General features: G+C 37.5%; 2 protein-coding genes across 2 annotated transcripts; one reads left to right on the plus strand and one right to left on the minus strand.

Annotated features, from left to right (window-relative positions):
• Positions 1-295: 295 nt before the first annotated feature.
• On the minus strand, positions 296-8,503 carry LOC115991837 (DNA-binding protein DDB_G0278111). Its single transcript, XM_031115783.1, has 7 exons — positions 8,482-8,503; positions 6,896-6,960; positions 6,741-6,790; positions 6,545-6,609; positions 981-1,072; positions 652-723; positions 296-566 (listed from the first exon to the last, which is right to left on the minus strand). Exons 1-7 carry the CDS (start codon positions 8,483-8,485, stop codon positions 528-530), a joined length of 387 nt encoding a protein of 128 aa, XP_030971643.1. The 5' UTR covers positions 8,486-8,503; the 3' UTR covers positions 296-527.
• An 11,206-nt stretch (positions 8,504-19,709) lies between these two features.
• Positions 19,710-23,622, plus strand: LOC115992750. The gene is made up of 2 exons (XM_031116971.1): positions 19,710-21,150; positions 23,297-23,622. Exon 1 carries the CDS (start codon positions 20,020-20,022, stop codon positions 21,133-21,135), a length of 1,116 nt encoding a protein of 371 aa, XP_030972831.1. The 5' UTR covers positions 19,710-20,019; the 3' UTR covers positions 21,136-21,150; positions 23,297-23,622.
• Positions 23,623-24,602: the final 980 nt, after the last annotated feature.

Genomic DNA, 24,602 nt, shown 5'->3' on the forward strand with positions numbered 1-24,602 from the left:
ATCTGATAATAAAAAGTACTGTACCAAATAGATCATATGTCTTCCAAGTATTTTATATTTCATTATCACAAATATATATATATAAGTATTTTGTATTTGGTTTGAGCCCCATGAACTCTAACCAAAATAGCTAATTCTGTAGTTCAACTGAAAAAAAAAAAAAGTATTTGTCTCTGATCCTGCGACTTGGAGTTTCAAATCTCTAAGGAGAAGATTCCAGCTAAACTGTTGCATGGGATAATTTTCAATTTGCATCAATATTAGAGCAACTTATAGGACTAGGATGAACATCAAATTATTTAGGGAGCAAACATTGATTCAATAATTAAGCATAAAAGATACTGTAATAAAACATAACGCAAGATGAAGATCTACAACTCCAACATCCTTTTCAACCAAACATTTCGCCCATAAAAATACAACTGTGAACTTTGTTAATATACAACCAACAAAGCATTGTACCATTGATGTATCTCACTCCGAACAGCATAATATAATGATATAAGCACACTCATTCCAGATACGAGCTAATCATCGTCATCAAGAACACTCCGACGCCTCTGGATCTAAAATACATATAGCAATATAAGACAGCAATTACAGCAATGAGGAAAAAAAAATTGCAAGTTGTAAAAAACCTTGAGTACTTACTGTGACTTTGGTTTGCCTAGTCGTTTGGGTGTTAATTTGTTCCAGCAATGATATGAGCCTCTCTTCAGAAACCTACATATAAAATGTAAAGTGTGTGCTATTGGTCAGAGACCAGCTTCTTTTGATTTATTTTTTAAGATAGATGCTCCACCAAAAGCAAATGGCATGTAAGATTGCACTAGGATACGATTGGTGAGGCATTATCTTGTGTAATAGATGCATGCAACGCCCCTCACATAGCGATTGATCCCATGCTTCTCAACCAAGTGAGAGGGGTGTTGCATGCAATTGTTACATAACATGATAAGCCCAAGATTGATTTGGTATACCTTCTCAACTATCTGACCCCTTTGAGCAGCATTTAGCAACACATCTTCAACACCTCTAGCTTTCTCAGGTTTCACCAAAGCAATTCGGGCAACTGCACAGACAGCATAACAACACACATTGGACACGTGATGCCAATCATATACAGACTAAACATACAATAAAATCAAACAAATTTGCCTAATGAAACAAATGTACAAACTGGTTAAGACGCATTCCCATATGCTGCTGATTTACAAAGAGATATAATGCATCATTACTGGCTTTTTAGATTTTACTGCCCTCTTTTATTCATAAGTTACAGTTACTATTATACACACACCTAACCCATGACCTTGCCGTCCACTCAGTGACTTCTTATTGCCCCCTTTATTTTTTGATAAGTAAGAAAAGTCTTTATTAAAATACAACCTTATGCAAAAAGAGAACAAAGTAGTCAAATAGTACAAGCAAAAAAAATAAAAGAACAGAAAATTAATTACAGGAGAGAAGACATCCAATGAAAAATGGAGATCATAACCTGAATCTTATGTTATAATATTTCTAAGAAGTTTTGCAACAACAAAGTATCATTTACATTTGCTGTGAAGCACATCACACATCTGTCATGTATCATTTACATTAGAAGGTCATCTCCACCTCTGCATGTAAGCTAATGTCTGCTTTCATACCAATTCCAAAAGAATTAGTTTACATTAGCAAGTGATCTCCACTTACATAAAATCATGTCTGGTAGTATTTAGAAGCTCGTTTCAGCAGGGTTATTCAAAATTAACGTCTTGTCCCCGAATTTATGTATCCAGAAAAAAAACTGTCACAGAATTTTCAGGTATAAGAGATTTCAAATGGTCTTTGAACCAAACAGAAATCTTTCCCCACTTAGATAAGGGATAGAGGATTAGGTTAAAGGTTTCAACCCCATATAGGTGCATGAGTTATATTTACCTACAATTAATTAAAATTTATAGGTTTTACCAACATCACAATCATAATGCTGCATAACTGTTAGTACACTTCTACTCAATTATTTTCCATCATAAAAAGGTGAAGCCTAAGAAAGCATGCTGCCATGGAAACCACTTCTATTTACAATTGATTCCCAGGCTATCAATTTTTCCAACCTATTAAGTTTTGGTCAATATTATTATGTTTCTAAGCCTTTGACACAAAGTTCTATACCAATGACTGTTTAAGATTAGCCAAGGAACATAAATACTTTGGTACAAGTCAATACCAAAGTACCATTTCAGGATTATTGCTATTTATATATTTATATTTATTCATGAACTTTAAAAAAAAATATAAATATGTATATATAAATAAATATATATATGAACATATATATTTGGTTACAATTTACAAGCCACAGAATCATGAAGAGTCTTCAAAAATGCAAACTCATGCCACCAGCCAATCAGCCATATTCTGGTCATGTTCACCACCAACCTAATAAATCAAACAAAAAAGTATATGTGTACCCTAATAAATCTAATTAAAAAAGAACGTACACCTAGAGAGTAAAACTTGAAAAGATGACACCTAACCATCTAACAACCCAGAGAAAACCAAAAAGAAAAGTCATGAGCTGTCATACGGGATAGAGAAAATAAAGAAAGAAGAGGAGCTGAAGTTCTACCAGCCCGAATTGCATTTACTAGCAGAACTTTCCAAAAACAGACTGAAACGGCCAGTATAGGCTGAAACAGGCCAGTATTTAAACCAGTATGTTTCTGAGGGCTTAACCATACCAGTTTAGTAACCGGTACAAAATTTTTCAGTTGTAATAGTCAATACGGTGAAAATTTTATAACTTTGCTTTCACACCAATAACCCAAAACCAACCACTTGTATTATATTTGAAATCATAACATAAAGAAAAGTTGTTTGTAAATATTTGCTTGTGAGAAGGAAGTAAATTTGAGCAAGAGTGCGGATCAAATTAATTTTATTCTAGCTTTATGCTAGTTTGAGACTTTAAGTCCTGCTTATAAAAAAATAAAAAATTTTAGGTTTGAGTCCTGTGCAGTTATTAGAAAGTTTCAAACTTGCTAAGTGGCAGTTTCCAATTTGGGGACTTTCTAAAATTCTGTTTAGTTATGAGCAAGTTTTGACTTGACTAAGTAAGGATTTCCAAAGTGGGTTTGTCTTAGTTTTGCTTCCATATGAGAGACAATCAAACAAGTTTACATATGGGAATTTAATGCAGAGTTTGCAGTGATTCAAAGATAAGACTTGCATAGAGTTCTTCTCTCTTTATTCTTTTGTTAATTTACAGTCTGCAGCATAGAGCTCTCAGCCATAATCAGCCTATCATTAACACTAGATTCATCCAGTTAACCTAAACCCATTGGCCAGAAAACCCTACTACCTTTATTGAGATCTAAAATTTTGTTTGATGTAGAATTGGAGCAACTTGTTTTACTGTATTCTGTAAAAACACCTAAAAACCACACAAAACACAACCATAATTCCCTTCACAGACCTTATAAACTCTGAGCCATACAGTTTACTTTTTTTTCCTGATAACTAGTAACATTTTATTAAAATAGAGCAGAACCCACATGAATAGTTGAATACATGATATACACACAAAGCTCCCCTGAAGTATTACAATAACACATTTTTCCAAACGAAGGGAGAGACTCAAAAAATTGACAATAGAAACTTTATCCCTGTGCCAAGGTTGTGGGACCACTCAAACAACATTGTCACATATGGTCATTTCATTTTCAGCTCAATGATTGAGTTCCACACCATTAGAATTGTAATTGCTTTTATCCCACTACATGGTCCACATTAAGTATAAATGGGCAACATTCCAAGCAATAGGGCTCTGATGTTTACCAAACCATGACCTCCAACCAAATAGCACATCCACAATGCTCTTAGGCATGCCCAGCGAAACCCATTGAGCCATACAGATATTGTCAAGCCAAAGGAGAAGAAAGAAAAACAAACAAAACACAACAACAATCAACCAGTATTACGGTGGACAGCCCTACAAACACACACATTGACACGAATTAATCTATAATCTTACAACGAAAACCCTAAAATAAAAAACGCCTTAAACCTACTTATCATAATTTAATATATATATATATATATATATATATATAAAAGGCTTAAACCTACAGTTGTTGTCTGCCACAAAAACAAAAGGAAGAGAAGAAATATAACAAACAGCAAACTAATATTGATAATAGACAAACACACATCACTTAAATATTATCGTTACAATCAAGAAGGTAAAGATAGCATTCACAAATATCAAAAGAGAATTCTATTCTGGTAGATGGAACTCCTAGTGGATTTTTTGGAAGCTATAGGGACCTGCGACAAGGGATTCTCTTTCTGCTCTTTTATTTGTTTTAGCAATGGAGGCCTTTAGCAAGTTAATGTTGAGGGCAGTTGATAGGGGCTTCATTCAGGGGTTTGAGAGAAAGGAGTTGGGGGGGGGTGTGGGATGCACTGTTGATCTCACATTTCTTGTTTGATGATACCCTTATTTTGTGTGGTTCAACTCCAGAGCAGATTGGTTATTTGAGATGCATATTGTTGTGCTTTGAAGCTGCTTCTGGATCAAGGGTTAATTTTAGCAAGTCTGAGATGGTTCCAATTGGAGCGGTGCCTAATATAGATGATTTGGCTGCAATTTTGGGATGTAAAGTGGTGTCATTGCCCATGAATTGCCATTGGGGGCCCAGTTTAAATCCACTGCTGTTTGGACTTCGATATTAAAAAGGATGGAGAAACGACTTATTGTTGTGCTTTGAAGAGGTATTTATCTAGAGGTGGGAGAATTACTCTCATCAAGAGTACCCTTTCTAGTCTCCCTACTCATTTCTTATCATTGTTTCCGATCCCTACCAGTGTGGCTCATCGATTGGAAAATTTGCAGCAGGATCTTCTGTTGGGTGGTTTAGGCAATGAAGTTAAAATGCAATTGGTTAATTGGAAGACTGTATGTCAACCACTTCAATCGGGTGGTTTGGGTATTAGAAGTCTTACTTATATTAACACTGCCTTATTGGGTAAGTGGTTATGCCAGTTTGCTTTAGAGACAAATGCTTTGTGAAGAGTAGTGATAGATAACAAATATAGCTGCTGTAGGAGTGATTGGTGTTCTGGAGTATCAAATGAACCTCATGGGGTTTCTTTGAGGAAGTAAATTAGAGGTGGTTGGGGAAGTTTTTCTCAAAATGTCCAGTTTGAGGTGGGGAGGGGTTCTCAGATTCATTTTTGGGATGACGTGTGTGGTGTGGGGAGGGGGAGCTACTTCTTAAGAAGACTTTCTCACTGTTGAATCACATTGCAAGGAACAAGGATGCGTTTGTGGCCAAACATTTGTGTTAGAAAAATGGGATTGCTCATTGGGATGTGCTCATTATTAGACAGATACAAGATTGGGAGTTGGAGAGCTTGGAATCTTTTTTTTCTCTTCTTTACTCTGCTGATGTTGGTCAGAATGAGGAAGATAAATCGGTGTGGTTAGGGGTTACCTATCTGGAGTGGTTTCTTTGAAGTAAAGTCGTCTTATTAAACTTTAACAAACTTTAACGGGTACAGGAAGCCATTCTTTCCCTTAGAAAAGTATCTAGAAGGTGAAAGCTCCTTCTAAGGTTGCCTTTTTCACTTGGACAGCTGCTAAGGGAAAGATTCTCACATTGGATAATTTGAGTAAGAGGAATATTTGTGTTGTTAACAGGTGTTGCATGTGTAAGAATGATTGGAAATTGGTGGGTCACCTACTCCTTCATTATTCCTATGCATATAACCCGTAGTCGTTTGTATTTAGCTTGTTTGGTATTTCTTGGGTTATTTCTAAGCAAGTGGTTGAGTTGCTAGCTTGTTGGCATGGAAGCATTGGGTGACATAGAGCACCAACTGTTTGGGGTGCTATTCCGCAGTGTATTATGTGGATTATTTGGAGGGAGCAGAACAACCGAACTTTCAAAGGGGAGGAGCATTCTATCATAGAGTTGAATGCTTTTTCATACTGTCTTTATTTGATTGGATGACTGCTATGAGTGGTCTCGCCTAACCTTCTTTGCTGGATTTTCAAGATTTATGTAGTTTTGTTTAGCTTTTGTTGCCCTTGGTACACTCCCTGTGTACCAGGGTAACCGTTTTTTTTTTTTTGAACTACTAGGTTTATTTTTAATGAAGTTTTTACTTACCTATAAAATAAAATAAATAATAATAAATAAATAAAGAATTCTGGTAGACTTCCTCACATTTTGAGAATTAAATTCTCCATTAATGACCAAAGTGACCAGTCCAAACTTCTTAAACAACAGAAACACTGCTAGACCTAATGATAAGACATAGTGATATCATGATTGAGTGCAAGTTGCATAGTTTACCAACAGGCAATAGGAGATCAAATATAAAAATAAACCAAGATTAGAATTGGTCGCCTTTTAGACAAGCAGTATCCAAGAGTAAATTCTTCAGGAAAATTCAAGAGCTGACAAACGTATGAAGATATGATTATATTAAGAGGAAAAAAAAAATAACAGTCCTAATAAACAACTACAACCACTAATTTCAGATTTGACCTTACGTCTTTCCCGTGCTTCAGCTGACAAAATCTGACTAAGCATCATTTGCCTCCGTTCCTCTGCCTCCCTAAATAAATTTCTTGCTCAAATCAATAACTTAAAAATAAATAAGCAATTGCCTTTACAGTAAAAACCCTTGAACTGGCAGAACATTTGTGGCATAATGCCACAAGCCTAGAACTAGATTCAAAAACCAACCTCTTGGCCTCTTCCTGAGCATTCTGCTGTTCAGAATTTTGTTGATTCCCCTGTATATCAAATAATATGATAAGCAATCAACACCAAAGCATGAGAAGCAAGCTGCAATACTATCATGCAAAAAATTTACATCATGTCAAAAGAAGATTGCCTACCGCACCATGTTGACCCATAAGCTCCTGCATTCTTCTTTGTCTGATTGCTTCTAACTCAGGATCAGCCTAAATAAAAACAATAAGTGGTAAATTTTGAAGCCCAAATAATTGTTCCAGTAATAAAGGGCAGGGGAAAAAAACTTCAAATTTAAATAAACACTCCCAAAGGGCACCATATTCTAGAAAACCAAAAAAAATTATTACCAATGCCTATCAGTCGAATTAAGGTGCTAATTTTAGCATTTATTAAGCCACATTGCAATGAGAAAACTGTAAACATCCGTCAGTGGAACCATAATCAAATATCAAATGCTGATCCAGCACAAAACATTGAATATAAAATTCAGTACTATGAGCAGCATCTGGAGTGTGTACACATAACAAGAGAGAAAGCAAGAATACTTGGGTAACAGCTTCAAGGTGAAATTCCATTTCAACAACTATTGAATTTGAAGTTTCACTGTCTTCATTTGTTCTTAGAAAAAGCTTAGTTATTTGAGTACCAAATTGTATGGCCTTTCTTGCTTGCAGAGTTGATAGCAGAGTATCCTCACTACAGACAAGCACTACTTGGGAAGCATATTTCACGTGACTCTTGCAAGTGTGGGCTCATGAGAACAAGCAAGTACATAGACGACTTCACTTTATGATTTTTCCTTCTATTTCTTTTAGACTATATTTAGCAGCTTAGCATCATGATCAAGGTTTCTTCTATGACCAGAACAGACTCAACTTATGTGTTATTCTTTATGCAACTAGATATTCAGTTTCACACCTTATAAAAATACATCATTGCTAATTAATAATGCACAAACTCTAAGGAATATCAAGTTGCTTCATAAATCATAGTTCGTCCTTTTAAAAGCAATCATTAGCTAGGTTCACTAATTATCCTGATCCAACAATGTAGCCACATTTCATACATATCATCGGTATCACACACAGTATTCTTTTTGATTCATAGAAGCTGATCCCCTTTTTTATAAGGTAGGGAATCTTTCTAAAGAAGAGCCCATTGGACTCGCCTCTAGCCAGAATAACCAACATGCAACTGACCCCACTAATCCGATGGACTAAGCAATTCATGCTCATGCCCAGGAACACACACACGCACATTATTGTAGTCAGAGTATCTAAAAACCACCAAGTACTAAAATCTCTTCAAAGATCAAGCAAAGCAAACCCACTAAAAATGAGCATACCCCAGATTCAATTTTGCCCTGCTCAGCTTTTACACAAACAAATAAAAAATGGGTTTTCATTTTTCACTAACTATTTCTTAGCCAATTCACAGTTATCAAAATCACATCACACAGACACAATTGCAATAGCATAATTTTCACATTACAATGATCCAAAAGCTACAATACCCAGAATCTGAAAAGCGAGCAAGTGTATAAGACATTCAGTTCATGAAATCAGAAACAACAACAACAACATAAACTTATCGCTAACTAACTTTTTACAAGATGAACACAAAACCTAATGCTCTGTTTGGTTGGTCCAAAAAAATGAATTTTTTTTTTCCTTTTTTTTTGAGAAAAATAGGTTAAGTAAAGAAGAAAAAGTAGAAATTATAATACGCACCATTGTTTGATTTGAACGCAGAGAAACGCAGAGAAGCAAAGTGGGTTTTGTTTTCCTGTTGATTTGGGAATTAGGATCTTCTTCTTCTTCTTCTCCTCCTTCACACAAAGCACCAGATTTTGGGGGGGGGGGGGGTTTGATTTACTTTTGCACTCGCGTTTGTAAGACGCAATTTTACAGGCTTTTTATGGGCCTCAGGTCCACCATTGTTCCATTACCCATTGCAATGTTTTTCTTTTCTTTTTTTTCACTTTCCTTCCTATTTTTTAAGGTCAAAATACACTTTGATTTTGATTCTTAAATTTAAAGCAATTTCTTTCGGTTAAGTAACTGCCGCATACCTTTAATGCGATAGTCACTCTATAAATATAAGTGTTTGTGGGGTATGAAGGATCATGGTCAAGGTTCAAGTTTCTAACAGTGAGTTTCACACACATATACATTTAAATTAGGTTACAGTAGAAATCTAAAAACAAAAACAAAAAAAAGTAATTGATTTAATCCTTTACAAATTTAATAGGATTGATTTTAGTCCATAAATGTGTCTAAAAGAGTGATAATCTTACATCTAAAAAAAAAACGAAAGTAATTGATTTTTTTTTTTTTTTGAGAAAAAATAATTGATTTAATCCTTTACAAATTTAATAGGATTGATTTTAGTCCATAAATGTGTCTAAAAGAGTGATAATGTGTCAATTTATAATTTGTCCATGTCATTTAAAGGACTAAAAAGAATCACTTTAAACTTTAAGCACTAAAATGCTCATGAGCTAAAATTTAGAGACTAACAACATGTTTTACCTTATTCTTTATTTAGGGTCGGTACAAACCTAACGCTCCCACTACAAAAAGGCTTTATGTCCTTATCAAAAGGCCTTGTCTTTCCTTATGAAAGGAGATAAAAATTTTATATAAAAAAAAAAATTATGCATTATTTTTCTCACCTCTAATAAGTTCTCCAAAAATATTAAACCTATACAAATGCAATCCAATTTAAATCCTACATTTTTTGAAAAAAAAAATGTTGTAAATAAGCCCAATTATTAATAATGATTAATTTTCCCTAACAACTTGAGATTATAATTTTTGTAAACCAATATTCTAAATGGTAGATTTTCAAGATTAGCTACTTAATCTCCCTCATGCCTATATACCAAACAATCTCTATTTCTCTCTTAATACCAAAATCAAAATTGAAATTAAATTACAACTTTACTTAACCATGCATCTCTCCGTATATATATATTATGGGGACACAAAAAATGACCCCCAAGGAGTTCTCTGTGGATTACCACTACGATTATTCAAACAACCTATATATAAGTAAACAACAAGAGATAAACACTTCACAATAGAAAACTCAAGCAATTGATTTCTTAGACCTCAAATGTTACAATTTCTATCTAGATATTACAATAGGTAACTCTCCCGTTCCCACAGTGTTACCCTTACTCTCTCTCTCTGATTGATTTTTCCTTCTATGTATCATATTCCTTCTTTTTCTTTGGATCCCTTGCCTTTTGCCTCTCCCTCTCCTTTTATAGCTTCAGTCCTTACTCTTATCACTATAGCTGTCATGTTACCTGCTAGAGTTTCAAGAATATTTTCCTTAACTTTATCGGTTTTCTTCCCACCCTTATCCTGGAACTCTAACTTTTGGGAGTTGTTTGTACTGTTCAAACTGTCTTATTTGTATTTAATGCGGCAAAGGTTAGGTAAGAACCTCATTATTAATGCAAACGCAAAGATCTTCTTCTTTCATGTTCTAGAAGTTTCCCGTGGTTTCAGGCATCTCCTGGAAACCACACATGGACAATCTGTGCAGCATCCTTCTGATAAGACTAGTTCTTTACTTCTCCACAAGAATTACCTTCCTGCGTCACCTTCTTCTTCCGTAGTACTTAGGATGGATTAGCTGCTTTTCCTTTACAACTCATTATCCCTTGGGCCTTCCTTGTAGCATATAAGATGGGTCCAACTCATTTCCCGTGACCTAACTACTTTTTGGGCCCCAGGCCTGGATGGGGACTCTTCCACTCCCCACATATATAAACTTTTCATTTCTTTTTATTAAATTTTTGTATGCTTGAACTATAATATTTGATTTTCTATTTGATATTAATTAACCCTAATTTTGTTAGAATTAATTCATCAAGTTATGTATTTAATTAATCAAATTAAATTTGATTCTTAAAATAAATTGTAAGGACGCAATTCGTGGCGGACCGTAACAGTGTCGGGTTCGCACGTGAAAAGGCCCCTAACAACATCATTTGTAGAGCGTGGGTTTGGAAGGCTAGGCCTTGATCTATAGGCGGTGGGTTTTTCGCGGTGTTCGTACCAGTTTAAGTTTTCCTACACCCCTGGAGTCTTTCTCCTGGAGGTGGGCTGGGAGGCTCTGGTTTTTGGCCATTTTTCCCAACCCCCTTCTTTAGGTTACTTATTTTTCCTTTTATACTCGCCTGCGTCCACTGTCCTTCGCCCACGTATAGGGTCAACCTTTCCAAAATTGATACTTGTCCCATCAGCCCATATTCAAAGTCGTTGGGGGTGGTTGTAAAAGCCAAAGACTGCGGCTCTGTCAGGTTCAGAGCATTGAATGGCAGTGAGAGCAGCTTTCCCTGGATATTTTAGATCTTTCGTCCTGATTTCGGTCCTATACCGTTTTTACCCTTCCTTCAGGGGGGGACTTTGGGTCTGCCGAGGACTGAGCCGTCCTCGGCGATATCCACAGGCTATTTTGTCGAGCTTGGGCCATAGCCCTCCTCGGCTTGGGCCTTCGGATTTTCCCCAGGTAGATGGGCCTGGCCCGTAAATCATTTGGGCCCCACAATAGCCCCTCAAAACCCGGCTGTCCAACCTCTTGGTTGGAAAGGGGGGTTTTGGTGATGCCAAACCTCTTCCTACGGCCCAATCAATTTGGCCTTTTAATAATGCTGGCGGCTCCTCATCTGTCCAAGAAACGCGCCGGTCTATGAGGCAGCCTTTTGATTTCGCGCTTGATGCGCTCTTATCGTTTGGGTATCCCAAAACGTGCTTTTAATGACCACTATTTACGAGACTGCTTTAATTCGGCGGTTTGTTTTGATAGGGTGGAGAAACGGAACCGGTATGTTCGTGTTGGCAGATTCCTTTGGATATCTGAACCTATTAAATGTCTCCCGCTCCACCCTCAGTATAAGAAGGAAAGGCGGAGGTTATTGTTTTTGTAAAGAATTCCTTCTCATCTTTCTGAGATTTGAAATATTTGGCCTCCCCGAGGGTTCATTTTACCCACTGGTCCACAAACTAAATCGTGATACACTTTATCATAACAACGAGTGATGCAGGAGCCAAACCCCTCCCATAGACGCCATGTTCCAATAAAGCTCATTATGGCTCGATCGGGACAGGGATGGCGAAGACTCAAAATCAACCTCACCCTTCTTTCAGTCAAAATCCGAAGCAGGGACTCGTTACGTCAAACTTTCGGCGTGACTGAGTCGAGAACACCCATCATCAGTACCAACCGCTCTCCTATGAGCATACCTAGTATGGCTCTAGTGTGTTGGGAGTCAGGATCGAGGCAGGGACTAAGTGTCTCTACTTCTTCCTCTCTTCCTTCACTGGGGCTATTCTCCATCTCCCTTTCTTAGTCTTCCCAGCACCAGTTCCATCCTGGTGCTTTCACTTCTCCCTCTTTTGCTCATTTTTCTTTCTTTTCATCTCTTCTCTCTTCTTCTCCTCCTTCTTTACTCATGTCCTCCATCTTCTTCATTCATCTCCTCCATCTTCTTCATTGATTTCTTCCTTACTATTTCCTTCTCCGCCATTTCTTCCCAAAGAAGGTTCTTATCATTATATGAGCAGTATCGAGGCAAAGATTGGAGAGACTTTGAAAACGAGTTTAGAAGACGCCTGGGAGTTTAATTATCTGTACTACGGATGTAACTATCGCTTAGGCAGTTCGCATTTTGTATAGGCTCGTTCGAGCCCTTCTTTGTACATTGTAATAATTTTTCGTATTAATAAAAATCGTTGTTATTTTATTTCGCATGTTTTGTCTCTATGCTTTTTTTTTTCTTTTGGATCTACAAACGCTGCTCGGCATATTAATATAGCATCTAAATCAATGACGGCTAAGACCAAAAGATTTGATAATAAAAAGACGTCGCCATAACTTTAATAGAAATGCTTGACATAATAAGGCCGATCAGTGAAGAGTAATACTTACCCCATGCTAGCCGAGGAGAGAAACGAAGGCTTGATGTCATGTAAGGAATAACCATTTGAAGATATAGCACCCACCAAATGAGCGGCCTTCTTATATGACTAAGTATTGGGGCTTTCCACCCCCTTCCTTACACCTTTATTGGCCTTAACCTTTTATGGTGTTTAAGCCGTGGATGAAGTGACCTGACATTTTTATCAAGTAACCCATCTTACGGGATTCAAACCTTTTCTTATCCAAGTATTTGGTTTCCCCATTGGCTTGGGTCCGAGGACCATACAAGGCCTTGGTTCTGTCCAAAACTTGTAATTTTTATAATTTTTTATACTTGGTTTCCCCATAGGCTTGGGTCCGAGGACCATACAAGGCCTTGGTTCTGTCCCTGGGCCCATATGCTGAACGGGCCTGGGCCGCGAATTTACTGGGCCCACAAATTAAGAGGTGTTTCCATAACCTTTGATCACGCGGTACCTTTTGGCGTCCCAGTGTTCGAGGTGCATCCTCTCGAGACTCCTTTATCCTCAGGGTTGCAGACGACGTTGGAAATCGAGCCAGAGACATTTTGTCTGTAGCGTTCCTTGGGACGCTGCGCGAATTAAATGCCATCGGTTTACTTCTGGGTATAAATGGGATAGGGGATCACTTCACTTGCACATGAACTCTCCCGTTCCCTTCAGAACTATATTTCTTCCATATCCGCGATCTCTCTTTCTAGTGTCACTGCCCCAAAGCAAGATGTTTGAGGCTTGGATAGGGATGAAAGGTCTCCGCGCGCTTCAGAGGCACCGAATCCTCAAGGTGATATGGTATGGACAAGGATGGCACAGATTCAACCCAGTCCTCCGCCTTGACAGGAGGAAGATGGTATTCCTCCTTCTTTTAGTCAAAATCCGAAGCAGGTTCTGGTCATGCCAGATTTTTGGTATGTCAGAAAAAGGAATTTCCGCCATCAGCGCCGTCTGCCTTGTAGCAGGCAAATTTTTGCGGGGGCTTCCCAACTTCCGGCTCCCTACACCTTTTCTGTAGATGGTGTTAGCCTGAGGTCAGGTTTCCTGCACCTTTTCTGTACCGGTGCAGGCCCCAAGTTGGGTTCTTTTGCTGCCTGAGTTATGGGCGTGCAAAAGCATGGAGGGGGAATAAGGTCTCGAGGCAGTAGCCAACCTCTCCTCTGAACTGCCTCCTCGGCTTTATCTTTACTCTCTTGTATTCTTCGTTACTTACGTAGTTAGCTTCGATGTAGGCTTTGTTTCAGCTTTCCATTGTACACTGTACTGTTCCTTTGTCTTAATAAAATATGTGTTTATTTCTCTATACATATCTTTCTTCTCCGTAACCACTACTTTATGCATGAATATTAAATATGAGTTTGCCCTTAATGATATTCTAGGCAGAGAAAGGCCTTAACACAGATTCCTACTAGTTTAGACTTACAAATATTATCAAACATAACAAGGTTAGTCATCAAATAAATTAAACTCTTGGAACTAACCGGGATAACGGCTGAGTGCTACGCGATGCATGCAAGAGCGATGTCCGAGTACGACAAACTCTAAGTAATTCGTCCGAGAGGGTAGCCGAGTAGCGAGGGGCTTTGGTTGTGCTTCTGGATAATATGTTACGCCGTATCGCATCAACCCCTTTGATATTGGGGGATCAGAGGGTGGACCGAGGAATCCGCGCAATCAAGGTATTAACCCATCTGTTAACGCGGAGCTCTCTTCGGATGAATTTTGAGGTTTATGTGCCATAGTTTTTTTTTTAAATAGTTGGTTCCCCATCCAGGTAGTTGGTTTCCCCAGAGGCTTGAGTCCGAGGACTATGCAATGCCTTGGTTCTGTCCAAAACCTAGTTTTCCTCATCCAGGTAGTCGGTTTCCCCAGAGTTTTCCTCATCCAGGTAGTCGGTTTCCCCAGAGGCTTGAGTCCGAGGACTATGCAATGCCTTGGTTCTGTCCAAAACCTAGTTTTCCACATCCAGGTAGTTGGTTTCCCCAGAGGCTTGAGTCCGTAGACCATGCAATGCCTTGGTTCTGTCCAAAACCTAGTTTTCCACATCCAGGTAGTTGGTTTCCCCAGAGGCTTGAGTCCGAGGACCATGCAATGCCTTGGTTCTGTCCAAAACCTAGTTTTCCACATCCAGGTAGTTGGTTTCCCCAGAGGCTTGAGTCCGTAGACCATGCAATGCCTTGACCCTAGTTCCACATCCAGGTAGTTGGTTTCCCTAGAGGCTTGAGTCCGGTGGACCATGCTATGCCTTGGTTCTGTCCAAAACCTAGTTTTCCACATCCAGGTAGTTGGTTTCCCCAGAGGCTTGAGTCCATAGACCATGCAATGCCTTGGTTCTGTCCAAAACCTAGTTTTCCACATCCAGGTAGTTGGTTTCCCCAGAGGCTTGAGTCCGGTGGACCATGCTATGCCTTGGTTCTGTCCAAAACCTAGTTTTCTCTTTGTGTGGGATCTTGGCTTTAGGGGAGTTAGCTCCTCAGCCAAGCCCCTAGAGTTTATCCATACGGTTAACGTTACCTAGTGCCTAGTTTGCTCTTTACGGGGGACCTTGGCTTTAAGGGAGTTAGCTCCTCAACCAAGCCCCTAATCAAGAAACGTAGTCCGTAACAGAACTTTGTACTAGAACTCTATAACCAACGGTTAGATATAACGAAGAAACTCTATCGACCCACTTCCTATACCAACACACAAGCCTTCCCCACAGACGGCGCCAATTGTAAGGACGCGATTCGTGGCGGACTGTAACAGTGTCGGGTTCGCACGTGAAAAGGCCCCTAACAACATCATTTGTAGAGCGTGGGTTTGGAAGGCTAGGCCTTGATCGATAGGCGGTGGGTTTTTCGCGGTGTTCGTACCAGTTTAAGTTTTCCTACACCCCTGGAGTCTTTCTCCTGGAGGTGGGCTGGGAGGCTCTGGTTTTTGGCCATTTTTCCCAACCCCCTTCTTTAGGTTACTTATTTTTCCTTTTATACTCGCCTGCGTCCACTGTCCTTCGCCCACGTATAGGGTCAACCTTTCCAAAATTGATACTTGTCCCATCAGCCCATATTCAAAGTCGTTGGGGGTGGTTGTAAAAGCCAAAGACTGCGGCTCTGTTAGGTTCAGAGCATTGAATGGCAGTAAGAGCAGCTTTCCCTGGATATTTTAGATCTTTTGTCCTGATTTCGATCCTATACCGTTTTTACCCTTCCTTCAGGGGGGGGGGACTTTGGGTCTGCCGAGGACTGAGCCGTCCTCGGCGATATCCACAGGCTATTTTGTCGACCTTGGGCCATAGCCCTCCTCGGCTTGGGCCTTCGGATTTTCCCCAGGTAGATGGGCCTGGCCCATAAATCATTTGGGCCCCACATAAATAAATAAACCTTAATTTTGTACAGTATTTCCACACACAAAAAAAAAAAGAATTAGTCAATATTAAATAATTTTATTTAATTAATATTTAAATATAATATGTCCTACTTAAATTGATCAGTACCTCAAACAATATTGAGTTGACTCTTTTTTCTTTTTCGTTTTTTCCATTTTTGTTAAGTTAAATTAACTCCAGTAGAATCGATCCAATTTTTTGGTTATTATTATTATTATTATTTGAGAATCATTAGAATTATCAATAGATCACCTCTGGATTAGCTTTGTTGTTGATGACATTATGGCAAATCTTGTCAAAATCCCCCTTATTGTTGGTTCTTTTTTTTTACTTTATTCCTTGATCTGTCATTTTTGTTGTCCATAATCTTTCAAAATGGGCTTCCTCTTGTAATTCATGGGGCCCCTTCCTCTCTCTCTTGTTTCTCTCATTGGATTTTCATCAAGGAGCAGTGAGATGAAGAGGTCCCCTTCTTAGTCGTCTTATTCTAATGAAATTTCCTGTTATTCAGCAAATAAAAAATTATAATCGAACCCACATTCCACTTATGTTGGTGGATTTTATATGTGGGTTCGATTATAATTAAAAAATTATAATCGAACCCACATATAAAATCCACCAACATAAGTGGAATGTGGATGAGCTATTATTAATCCCATTGACATGATTTTTATTAGATTTGCATTCTTAAATTGAGCTCGGTAAGATAATTAATGGGTCAATTAAGAGCCAACTCAACCAGGTTTTAGATTACACAACTTATATTCGGGGGAGAGAAAAAAGATTGCACAATTTAGATTGAATTATATGTTTATGTTAATCTTGAGATGGTGTGTCATCTCCCAATAATTATAAAAATTTAAAAAAAAAAAATATATATATATATAAAATAAAGATGGGTCACCTTAGCCTTTGGTGAGTGGGTCATCAAAATCATTGTTGTCTCTGTCACTATTAAAATCTTGTTGCACTCTTTTAAGTCTTATCTCTAGCTTTCTGTCAAATGTATGGACTATGGAGGCATGAGCTTAGAGAACAGACAAAGTATGCTTTTTTTTTTTTTGGTTGTATAAATATATGACTTTAATTTCCACACCAAAGGTGTTCAATGTCAATCTCAGGGAAAAAATTAACTAACGAAAAGACATTAAATTATAGAATTTGTCTATTGAAAAATCCAGAATTAAGCCATTACCCTTGGATATGATGTTTCAAATGTTCTTGCAGTGTCTATAATTATAAACTTTATCCCTTCAAACTTCTCCCCCCACCACCTCTCCCTTCCTCCATTACAAAGAGTAATGAAGAAAGGGAGAGGAATTTACTCATTTGTCACACCCCAAATCCACTAAAGTCTAATGCATGAGATGGAAGTGTCCGTCAAATAAATGATTTGTCCATCTAACATAAAAATAGTTACATGTTATAATCTCTTTAGTATAATTGAGATCTCCATAGAAGGTTACAAAAGTTATAGGTTATGAATCATACATCTTTGAAAAATATACATATATATTGATATATCCAAATCATAGGATCCTTTGATCTATTTCACAAAACAATCAAGATCACATTAGGATAGTTAGAAATTAAAAATCACTGTAAGGATTCATGGGATCGGCTTGTGATTGCAGAATTGTAGATGGTATGAGATTTAGACAGTGGGCATCTTTTTGTAAGTGGGAGGATTCTGTTCCCATCTCTATCCTCCACTCCTTTGGAGAAGGGTATAGTTGGTTGGATCATGTCCCTTTCTTTTGTTATTGTTTTAATAAAATTTTCTTACTCAACAAAAAAAACATATATAAGATCAAATGATCCTATGATCTAGATCATGATTTTAACAACCTTGATCATAATTATATCATTCTCATGGGGATGTGTTACTGTCTCATACCTATAAACAACCCTCCTTATAAAACCAAGAGAGGCATAAAAATTATTGTTATCAATATTCTGTTTATTTACCCCCACAAAATAGACATCTAACTTTATCTTTATAGTACTCAAGATCAACCTCCACATGATCCCTAATCTAGGCAGTAGGCTTGTTTTTGTTTGCAGGTGCCCTTGTTACCACTGAGAAATCATATTCATTTTATATTGTTGGAGTTCTTATTGTGATTCCTCTTCCTCCTAAATATTTGAAAGAAAAGTTAACATATGTTCGAAAAGCATTAATTTAGGAAATATTTTTAGAACTTTTTATGAAAAAAAAAAAAAAAAACCTAATTTTGTTAACGACTTTTTATATTTCTTTGTGTCCGTTTGGCAAAGTTATTTTTGCCAACTTATTTTACTATTCAGTTTATTTTTGCTATTATTCATGGGTTTCACTGTACTTTTTGGTATAACCATCTAGGATCAACTTATTTTGCTAAAATTGAAAACTTTTTACTAAAAGTACTATATATAAAAGTAAAAGTTAACTGGAATAGTACAATAGGAATTATGAATAATACCAAAAAGTGCAGTTGGATCCATGAATAGTAGTAAAAATAAGCTGAATAGTAAAATAAGTTTTTTTTAATAATTTGAGCCAAACGCACACAAAGGGTTTATTTGGATATCGTTTATTACTGAAAACTGAAAACTTATTACTGAAAACACTGTAGCAAAATAATTTTTAAAGGGTGAATAGTGCCATAGGACCCAGTTTTAAAGTTACATTTGCTATATTCCGTACTTGCGGATCCTGTGAACAGTGCACAGGGACCTAGGGAAATGCAAACATAGACGCAAAAAAAGTAGTACGCAAACACACACTAAGTGTCTGTTTGGCATGATTAATTTTGCCAGTTTATTTTACTATTCAACTTATTTTTGCTACTATTCATGGTCCCACTGCACTTTTTGGAACTATTTATTGGTTCCATTGTACTATTTCAACTAATTTTTACTTTTATCTACGGTACTTTCAGTAAAAAGTTTTCAGTTTCAGAAAAACAAGTAAATCCCAAATAGAGATAAAAAATTTCCTTTGAAATGATTTTGTTTTATGGACTCTCATGTTATGATGTTATATTGAATTTTATCTCAAAATCATATTATCATCGAAGTTAGGAATCTACTAAATATGATTTTAAACAATTTTTGAGACTGTGTGTGTGTGTGTGTGTGTGTGTGTGTGTGTGTGTGTGTGGAGTAAATAGAAATTCGTAACAACGTGCTTTGTCTTGTGAGGCGCGCAATGATGTTGAGCTTACTGATATTATATTTACCGGAGGGTCATGCGGAGAACAGAAGAAAAAAAAATCATGTGAAAGTGCCTTTGTCTTGTTTTTATTGATTTGGGAATGAAGCTCCTCTGTGAAAGAAAAAAAACCAATTAAAAACAAGTATTTGTGTTTTTGTTACTATCAGACAATACCTTGAAACATGGTAACAATACCATTATCTCATCCATTATTCTAATGATCTAAACACAGAAACACAGATCTGCATGAAATATTTCCATAAAAAAAAGAAAAAAAAGAAAAAAAGAAAGATCTGCATGAAATATGCTTTTTGACAAAGACCAAATTCACGTGCCTCCAGTTATTTGCTTTCCCTTTTTAATTTGTTCATTTTCACGTTAAAGAACCAAAGAAAAAAGAGGAAAAAGAAAAAGAAGTAAAATATTGGTGAGCCCTAAATGGCCGACCCATGCAACCCACTTTCCTCCACTGGATCCCAACAAAATCTCTAGATTTGCACCTTAACATAGTTACTTTCCAGATTCCATTACCACCAATCATTCCAATCCAACGGCCACAAAAATTCTGTAACACTCCAAAGATCTACCACATTGGATCAAATCAAAAACTCAAACTTATCATTTACTTCACTTCAACACAGTTTCACACTTAAAATTAAAGTCAACAAACAGTGAAACATTTAAAAGCAAAAACAAAATCTAAGTACAGACAGATACAAAACAACAGTGTAGAAGTGCAGAAGTGAGGAAAAAGGAGAAATGGGTTTCACCATGAGTCTGAACTTGCTGCTCCTCCTAGCCATGGTGGCTACAAACATCTTATCTCTCTACCACCTTTCCTCCACACTTCAGACCCCAAAGAAGCCCCCAACCGCTGCACCTCTTGTCCCTGACCACCTCATTCAGCAGCTCCACACCATACGCTCCACCATCTACCAACTCACGCGCCTCCAACCCACCGCCACCGCCACCAGATCAACCACCCCATCAGATCTCCTCCTCCACTCCCGCCTCTCCCCAATCGCCTCATCTTGCCACAACCACGCTGACCTCCTCCACAAGTACATGACTTACACTCCTTACTCTCTCTGCCCACCGGACTCTGACTCCATCGCCGAGTCCCTCATCCTCCGCGGCTGCCACCCTCTCCCTCGCCGCCGCTGCTTCTCCAAGACCCCACCAAAACCCACTTCCTCTCTTCCCCATAACCCTTTCCCTTCTTCTCTTCCCGACCAAAACGTCCTCTGGTCTGACAAAAACTACTCTTGTAGCTCCTTCAGCTGCCTCGTTCGCTCAAACCCGAAACTTGGCTTCGACCCATCTCGCGAAATCGAGAGATTCACCTCCTACGCCAACGAGCTCGACCTCCCGATCCCGCAGCTGTTCCAGATTGCGAAATCGGCCAACTCCGCCCTCCGTCTCGGCCTCGATATCGGAGGCGGGACCGGGACTTTTGCCGCGACGATGAAGCTCCACAATGTGACTGTCATTACGACGACCATGAATTTAGGGGCTCCTTACAATGAGGCGGTGGCATTGAGGGGACTGGTGCCTCTGCACGTGCCGTTGCAGCAGAGGTTGCCGGTTTTCGACGGGGTGTTGGATCTGGTGCGGTGTGGACACGCCGTGAATAGGTGGATACCGGCGACGGCGCTGGAGTTCTTGCTTTATGATGTGGATAGAGTGTTGAGGAGTGGAGGGTACTTGTGGTTGGATCATTTCTTTAGCAAAAGTGTGGATCTTGATAAGGTTTATGGGCCGTTGATTGGGAAGTTGGGGTACAAGAAAGTGAAGTGGGCAACTGGGAGTAAGGCCAATTCGAAGTATGGGGAGGTTTATTTGACTGCCCTCTTGCAAAAGCCTGGTTCCAAATGAGCTTCAATATTTGAGGTAAGGTAGACAAATGTTTGATACCTTGTAGTAGTTTGAATTGAATTTGGAAATTTATTTACCTCGGTGGAGTTTGATGTGCATTTAGAACTTCTTGGTGTTCTGTTGAATATAATAATTAAGATTTGAACAATTAACTAAGTTTGTTGGTGGGTATTTATTTATAATATTAGCATATAGTACTGACTACATTTTTTTTTTTTTTTTGTTGGTAAGAAAATAATGGGGGGTGCAGAGTGTAGATTAAGGTGTTACTTAGAGATGAAACCTTGTGCATAATCCTGTGTCCAAAGCTGAATCTGGTTGGTGATTTGCAATTGTGGTGTGTTGTGCTCTTTTTGATCACATAGGAGAGAGTTTGGTTGTGGTATTAAGTATTAGGTATGCATTGATAATATCTGTCGATTTCAATTGATCTAAGGACATTTTTCCCACATCATTGATCTATCAAGCAATTATAGCTCTTTGATTGACAAAGTTAATTTCAAGACTTAAACTGAAGTCAATTATGAGCAGTGCTTGAAATTCCTAGCTGAAATATTCTTGTCTTCTTTGCTTAAGTTTGGCTCCATCGTTATCAAATTATTAGGTAATTGTGGAGTAAGATACCCTACCTAAAATTCACAAACTACTACACTGTTTTTTTTGGTAAGAAGATAATGGAGTGTACAGAGTGTAGATTAAAGTATTACTTGAGGTGAAACCTTGTGCATAATCCTGTGTCCAAAGCTGAATCTGGTTGGTGAAGACACAGGATTTGTTGATTTGCAATTGTGGTGTGTTGTTTGTTGTGTTCTTTTTTATTACATACGAGAAAGTTTGGTTGTGGTATTATGTATGCATTGATAATATCTGTATATTTCAATTGATTTAATGACATTTTGCCCACATTATTGATCTATCAAGCAATTATAGCTCTTTGATTGACAAAGTTAATTCAAGTTTTTATGCAAACTGAAGTCAATTGTGAGCACTGCTTGAAATTCCTAGCTGAAATAGTCCTTTCTTCTTTGCTTAAGTTTGGCTCTGTTATTATCAGATTGTTAGGTACTTACCTAATTCACAAATCACTAGTCATGATGGTCCTCTTTTTTTATGCTTATATTTTCCAACTTACAAAAGGGATATCCATGTAACCTATCCAGGAACAATATCTTGAATCTTAGATCAGTAACTTTCATCTGAAGCCCTGATATGGCTCTGTTTTAATTACTGGTTTTCATGATATCTCTTCTGAAAGAAGAAGTAATCTTCCTTCCTGAGACTGACATAAGTTTTAGTGTTTTACTGAGAAAAAAACCTTGGTTTTCGACTTTTGGCGTTTCATCAGTGGTAAAGAGGCCAGTTGACATGCTATACATACCATCAAATCCACGTCTTCTATGGGCGTTCAGTTTGATAACCCTTAGCAGTGATTAGTTGTTAGTCAGTGAACATTTTGAATCAAATTCAAGAATTGATAGGCTAACCAATGAATATTCATGATTTCATAGGTTCTTCTTGTTAGTTTCTTTTAAAAATAAAAAAATAAATTTAGCAAGAGATGATTAATAATAATTTTGTTTAAACTATGGATGTTCACATTCATGACTCATTTTGAAGAGTTGATGAAGTATGCCGATGAGAAGGCTTCTAATCTCCCATTTCTCCTCTGTACCTTGATTAGTTCCCCTAAAGTTCCTCCTCACACAGAAATTTTCAAAAACAGTGAAGTTTGCCCTATCACGAGGAAATATTCCTATCAAATGCAATAAAATTCACGACAAATTTGTGTGCAAAAATTGAATTAGATTGTCAAGAGTTTTTGGGTTCCTTATGAACCTAAACAACCTAAAGATAGATTGTATTCTTGCTTGATTGTGTAATTTAGGTCACTATTACATGATGCACCATGGTTATCTGATCCGTCTGTGAATTATATTGTATACATTCTCTAGTACTTATAAGTCCAACCAGTTAGATTGATTTAAAATTTAACAGTTTCTATTAAAATGGATTACGGGTTTTGAACCTTTTTTTCTCCTCATCAAACTTCAAATTAATTTATCTAAATCAATGAACATGTCTTAAGACTCAAGTATAGTTTACACTACTTTCTACAACTTCTATTTTGAGTGCTCTGAGTTGATTATTGGTTGGCTTACAGGTATCGCTGTGAAACTGATTGCCTCATCAAAGGATTTGATTCCCCCGTGCTCCTAGACTTGGAGTCCTCCGTAAATGAGTTATGAAGCAAAATATTTTATTTCCCCTTAGGTGGGTTATACATTTAGCATGATATCAATGATGTAAAGTCTTGTAGAATGAAAAAAATCATAGGGAAGTTGAAGTCTAGTTGTAGATCCAAAGGGTCTTGGGTGGGGTGGGGGGAGGGATGCTTGAGGTGGATCCCCTTTATTGGTTTTGATTGATTGTTATATTTTTTTAACCTTCTCTTAATAATCCTCGCTAGATTATGTTATTTCTGTTTAATTGTTTAGAGATAAATCTGCAGAGCAATTACACTTATTCACCAACAAAAAAAAAAAAAAAGTTGCATTTATTTTATAGAGACATTTGGTGGTCTAAGGCTCTAAGCCCAAAAATATGGATTTATTTTTTTAGATATAAAAAAAAAAGTATGGATTTTTGACTCCATACCATGTTAAAAAGCGAGAAAGAAAGCAAAGAGAAAGGGGAACGTGAAGGATGATCGATCTTTATTGCTTTTTTAAGTTTTCAACACACCACTCCTAGTTGTCTGGTTATACAACTACAAACTATCCATGGAAATCATGCATGGCAAGTTGATGATCTAACTTTACTCATGTTGCTATTTTAATTATGTGATGTGCCTTTGCTTAAAAGGGAATGGATCTCAAAAAAAAGAAAAAAAGAAAAAAAAGGACACAATCAGTTTTGTCCTTTTTTAAGTGATTATCTTCTTCATTGCTAGCAAAGAAATTTCATTCTCCTCATCATCTTTCTTTTACCTTAATTGATTGTATCAACCTTTTAGAATATTAAAGTGAAACGTTGTGATTGATGTGATTTGATAAACGATGGAAACTTATCAAATCCTTTTCTTCATATGTACTCGATTATGTGTTCCTTGATCCTCCAAGATGAAAATGGAGACCAGTAAACAAATGTGCCTCTCTTAAACATTGAAGTTACATAGGCATGATCCCGAAATGTGAAATGTCACAAGCTGTGGGTTCACAAGCAAAGTTACCCATATAAGATTATGACAATTCTATTTTAGTCTGAATAGCACTACATGGATATTGGATAAGAATCGACATTAAAGTCATACTCTCCCAGGCCCCAGCTATATGGTAACAATTATATTTCCTTTCCCTTCCTTTCTTTTCTTCCCCAATCCCTCCTAACAAAACCAAGGGTTAGTTGAAAACTTGAAATGGTATTGACTTTACATACCTGGTGGGCCTTTTTCTAATTATAACTTGTAA

The sequence above is a fragment of the Quercus lobata genome, chromosome 5, assembly GCF_001633185.2.
Source record: "Quercus lobata isolate SW786 chromosome 5, ValleyOak3.0 Primary Assembly, whole genome shotgun sequence".
NCBI lineage: Eukaryota > Viridiplantae > Streptophyta > Magnoliopsida > Fagales > Fagaceae > Quercus > Quercus lobata.

Coding starts and splice junctions, on each gene's coding strand:
- LOC115991837 (XM_031115783.1), bottom strand. Junction 1,073..6,544: donor AGCTGAAGCACGGGAAAGAC/GTAAGGTCAAAT, acceptor CTGTCTGTGCAG/TTGCCCGAATTGCTTTGGTG. Junction 724..980: donor GGGGTCAGATAGTTGAGAAG/GTATACCAAATC, acceptor TTTTATATGTAG/GTTTCTGAAGAGAGGCTCAT.
- LOC115992750 (XM_031116971.1), top strand. CDS start 20,020: ATGGGTTTCACCATGAGTCTGAACTTGCTGCTCCTCCTAGCCATGGTG.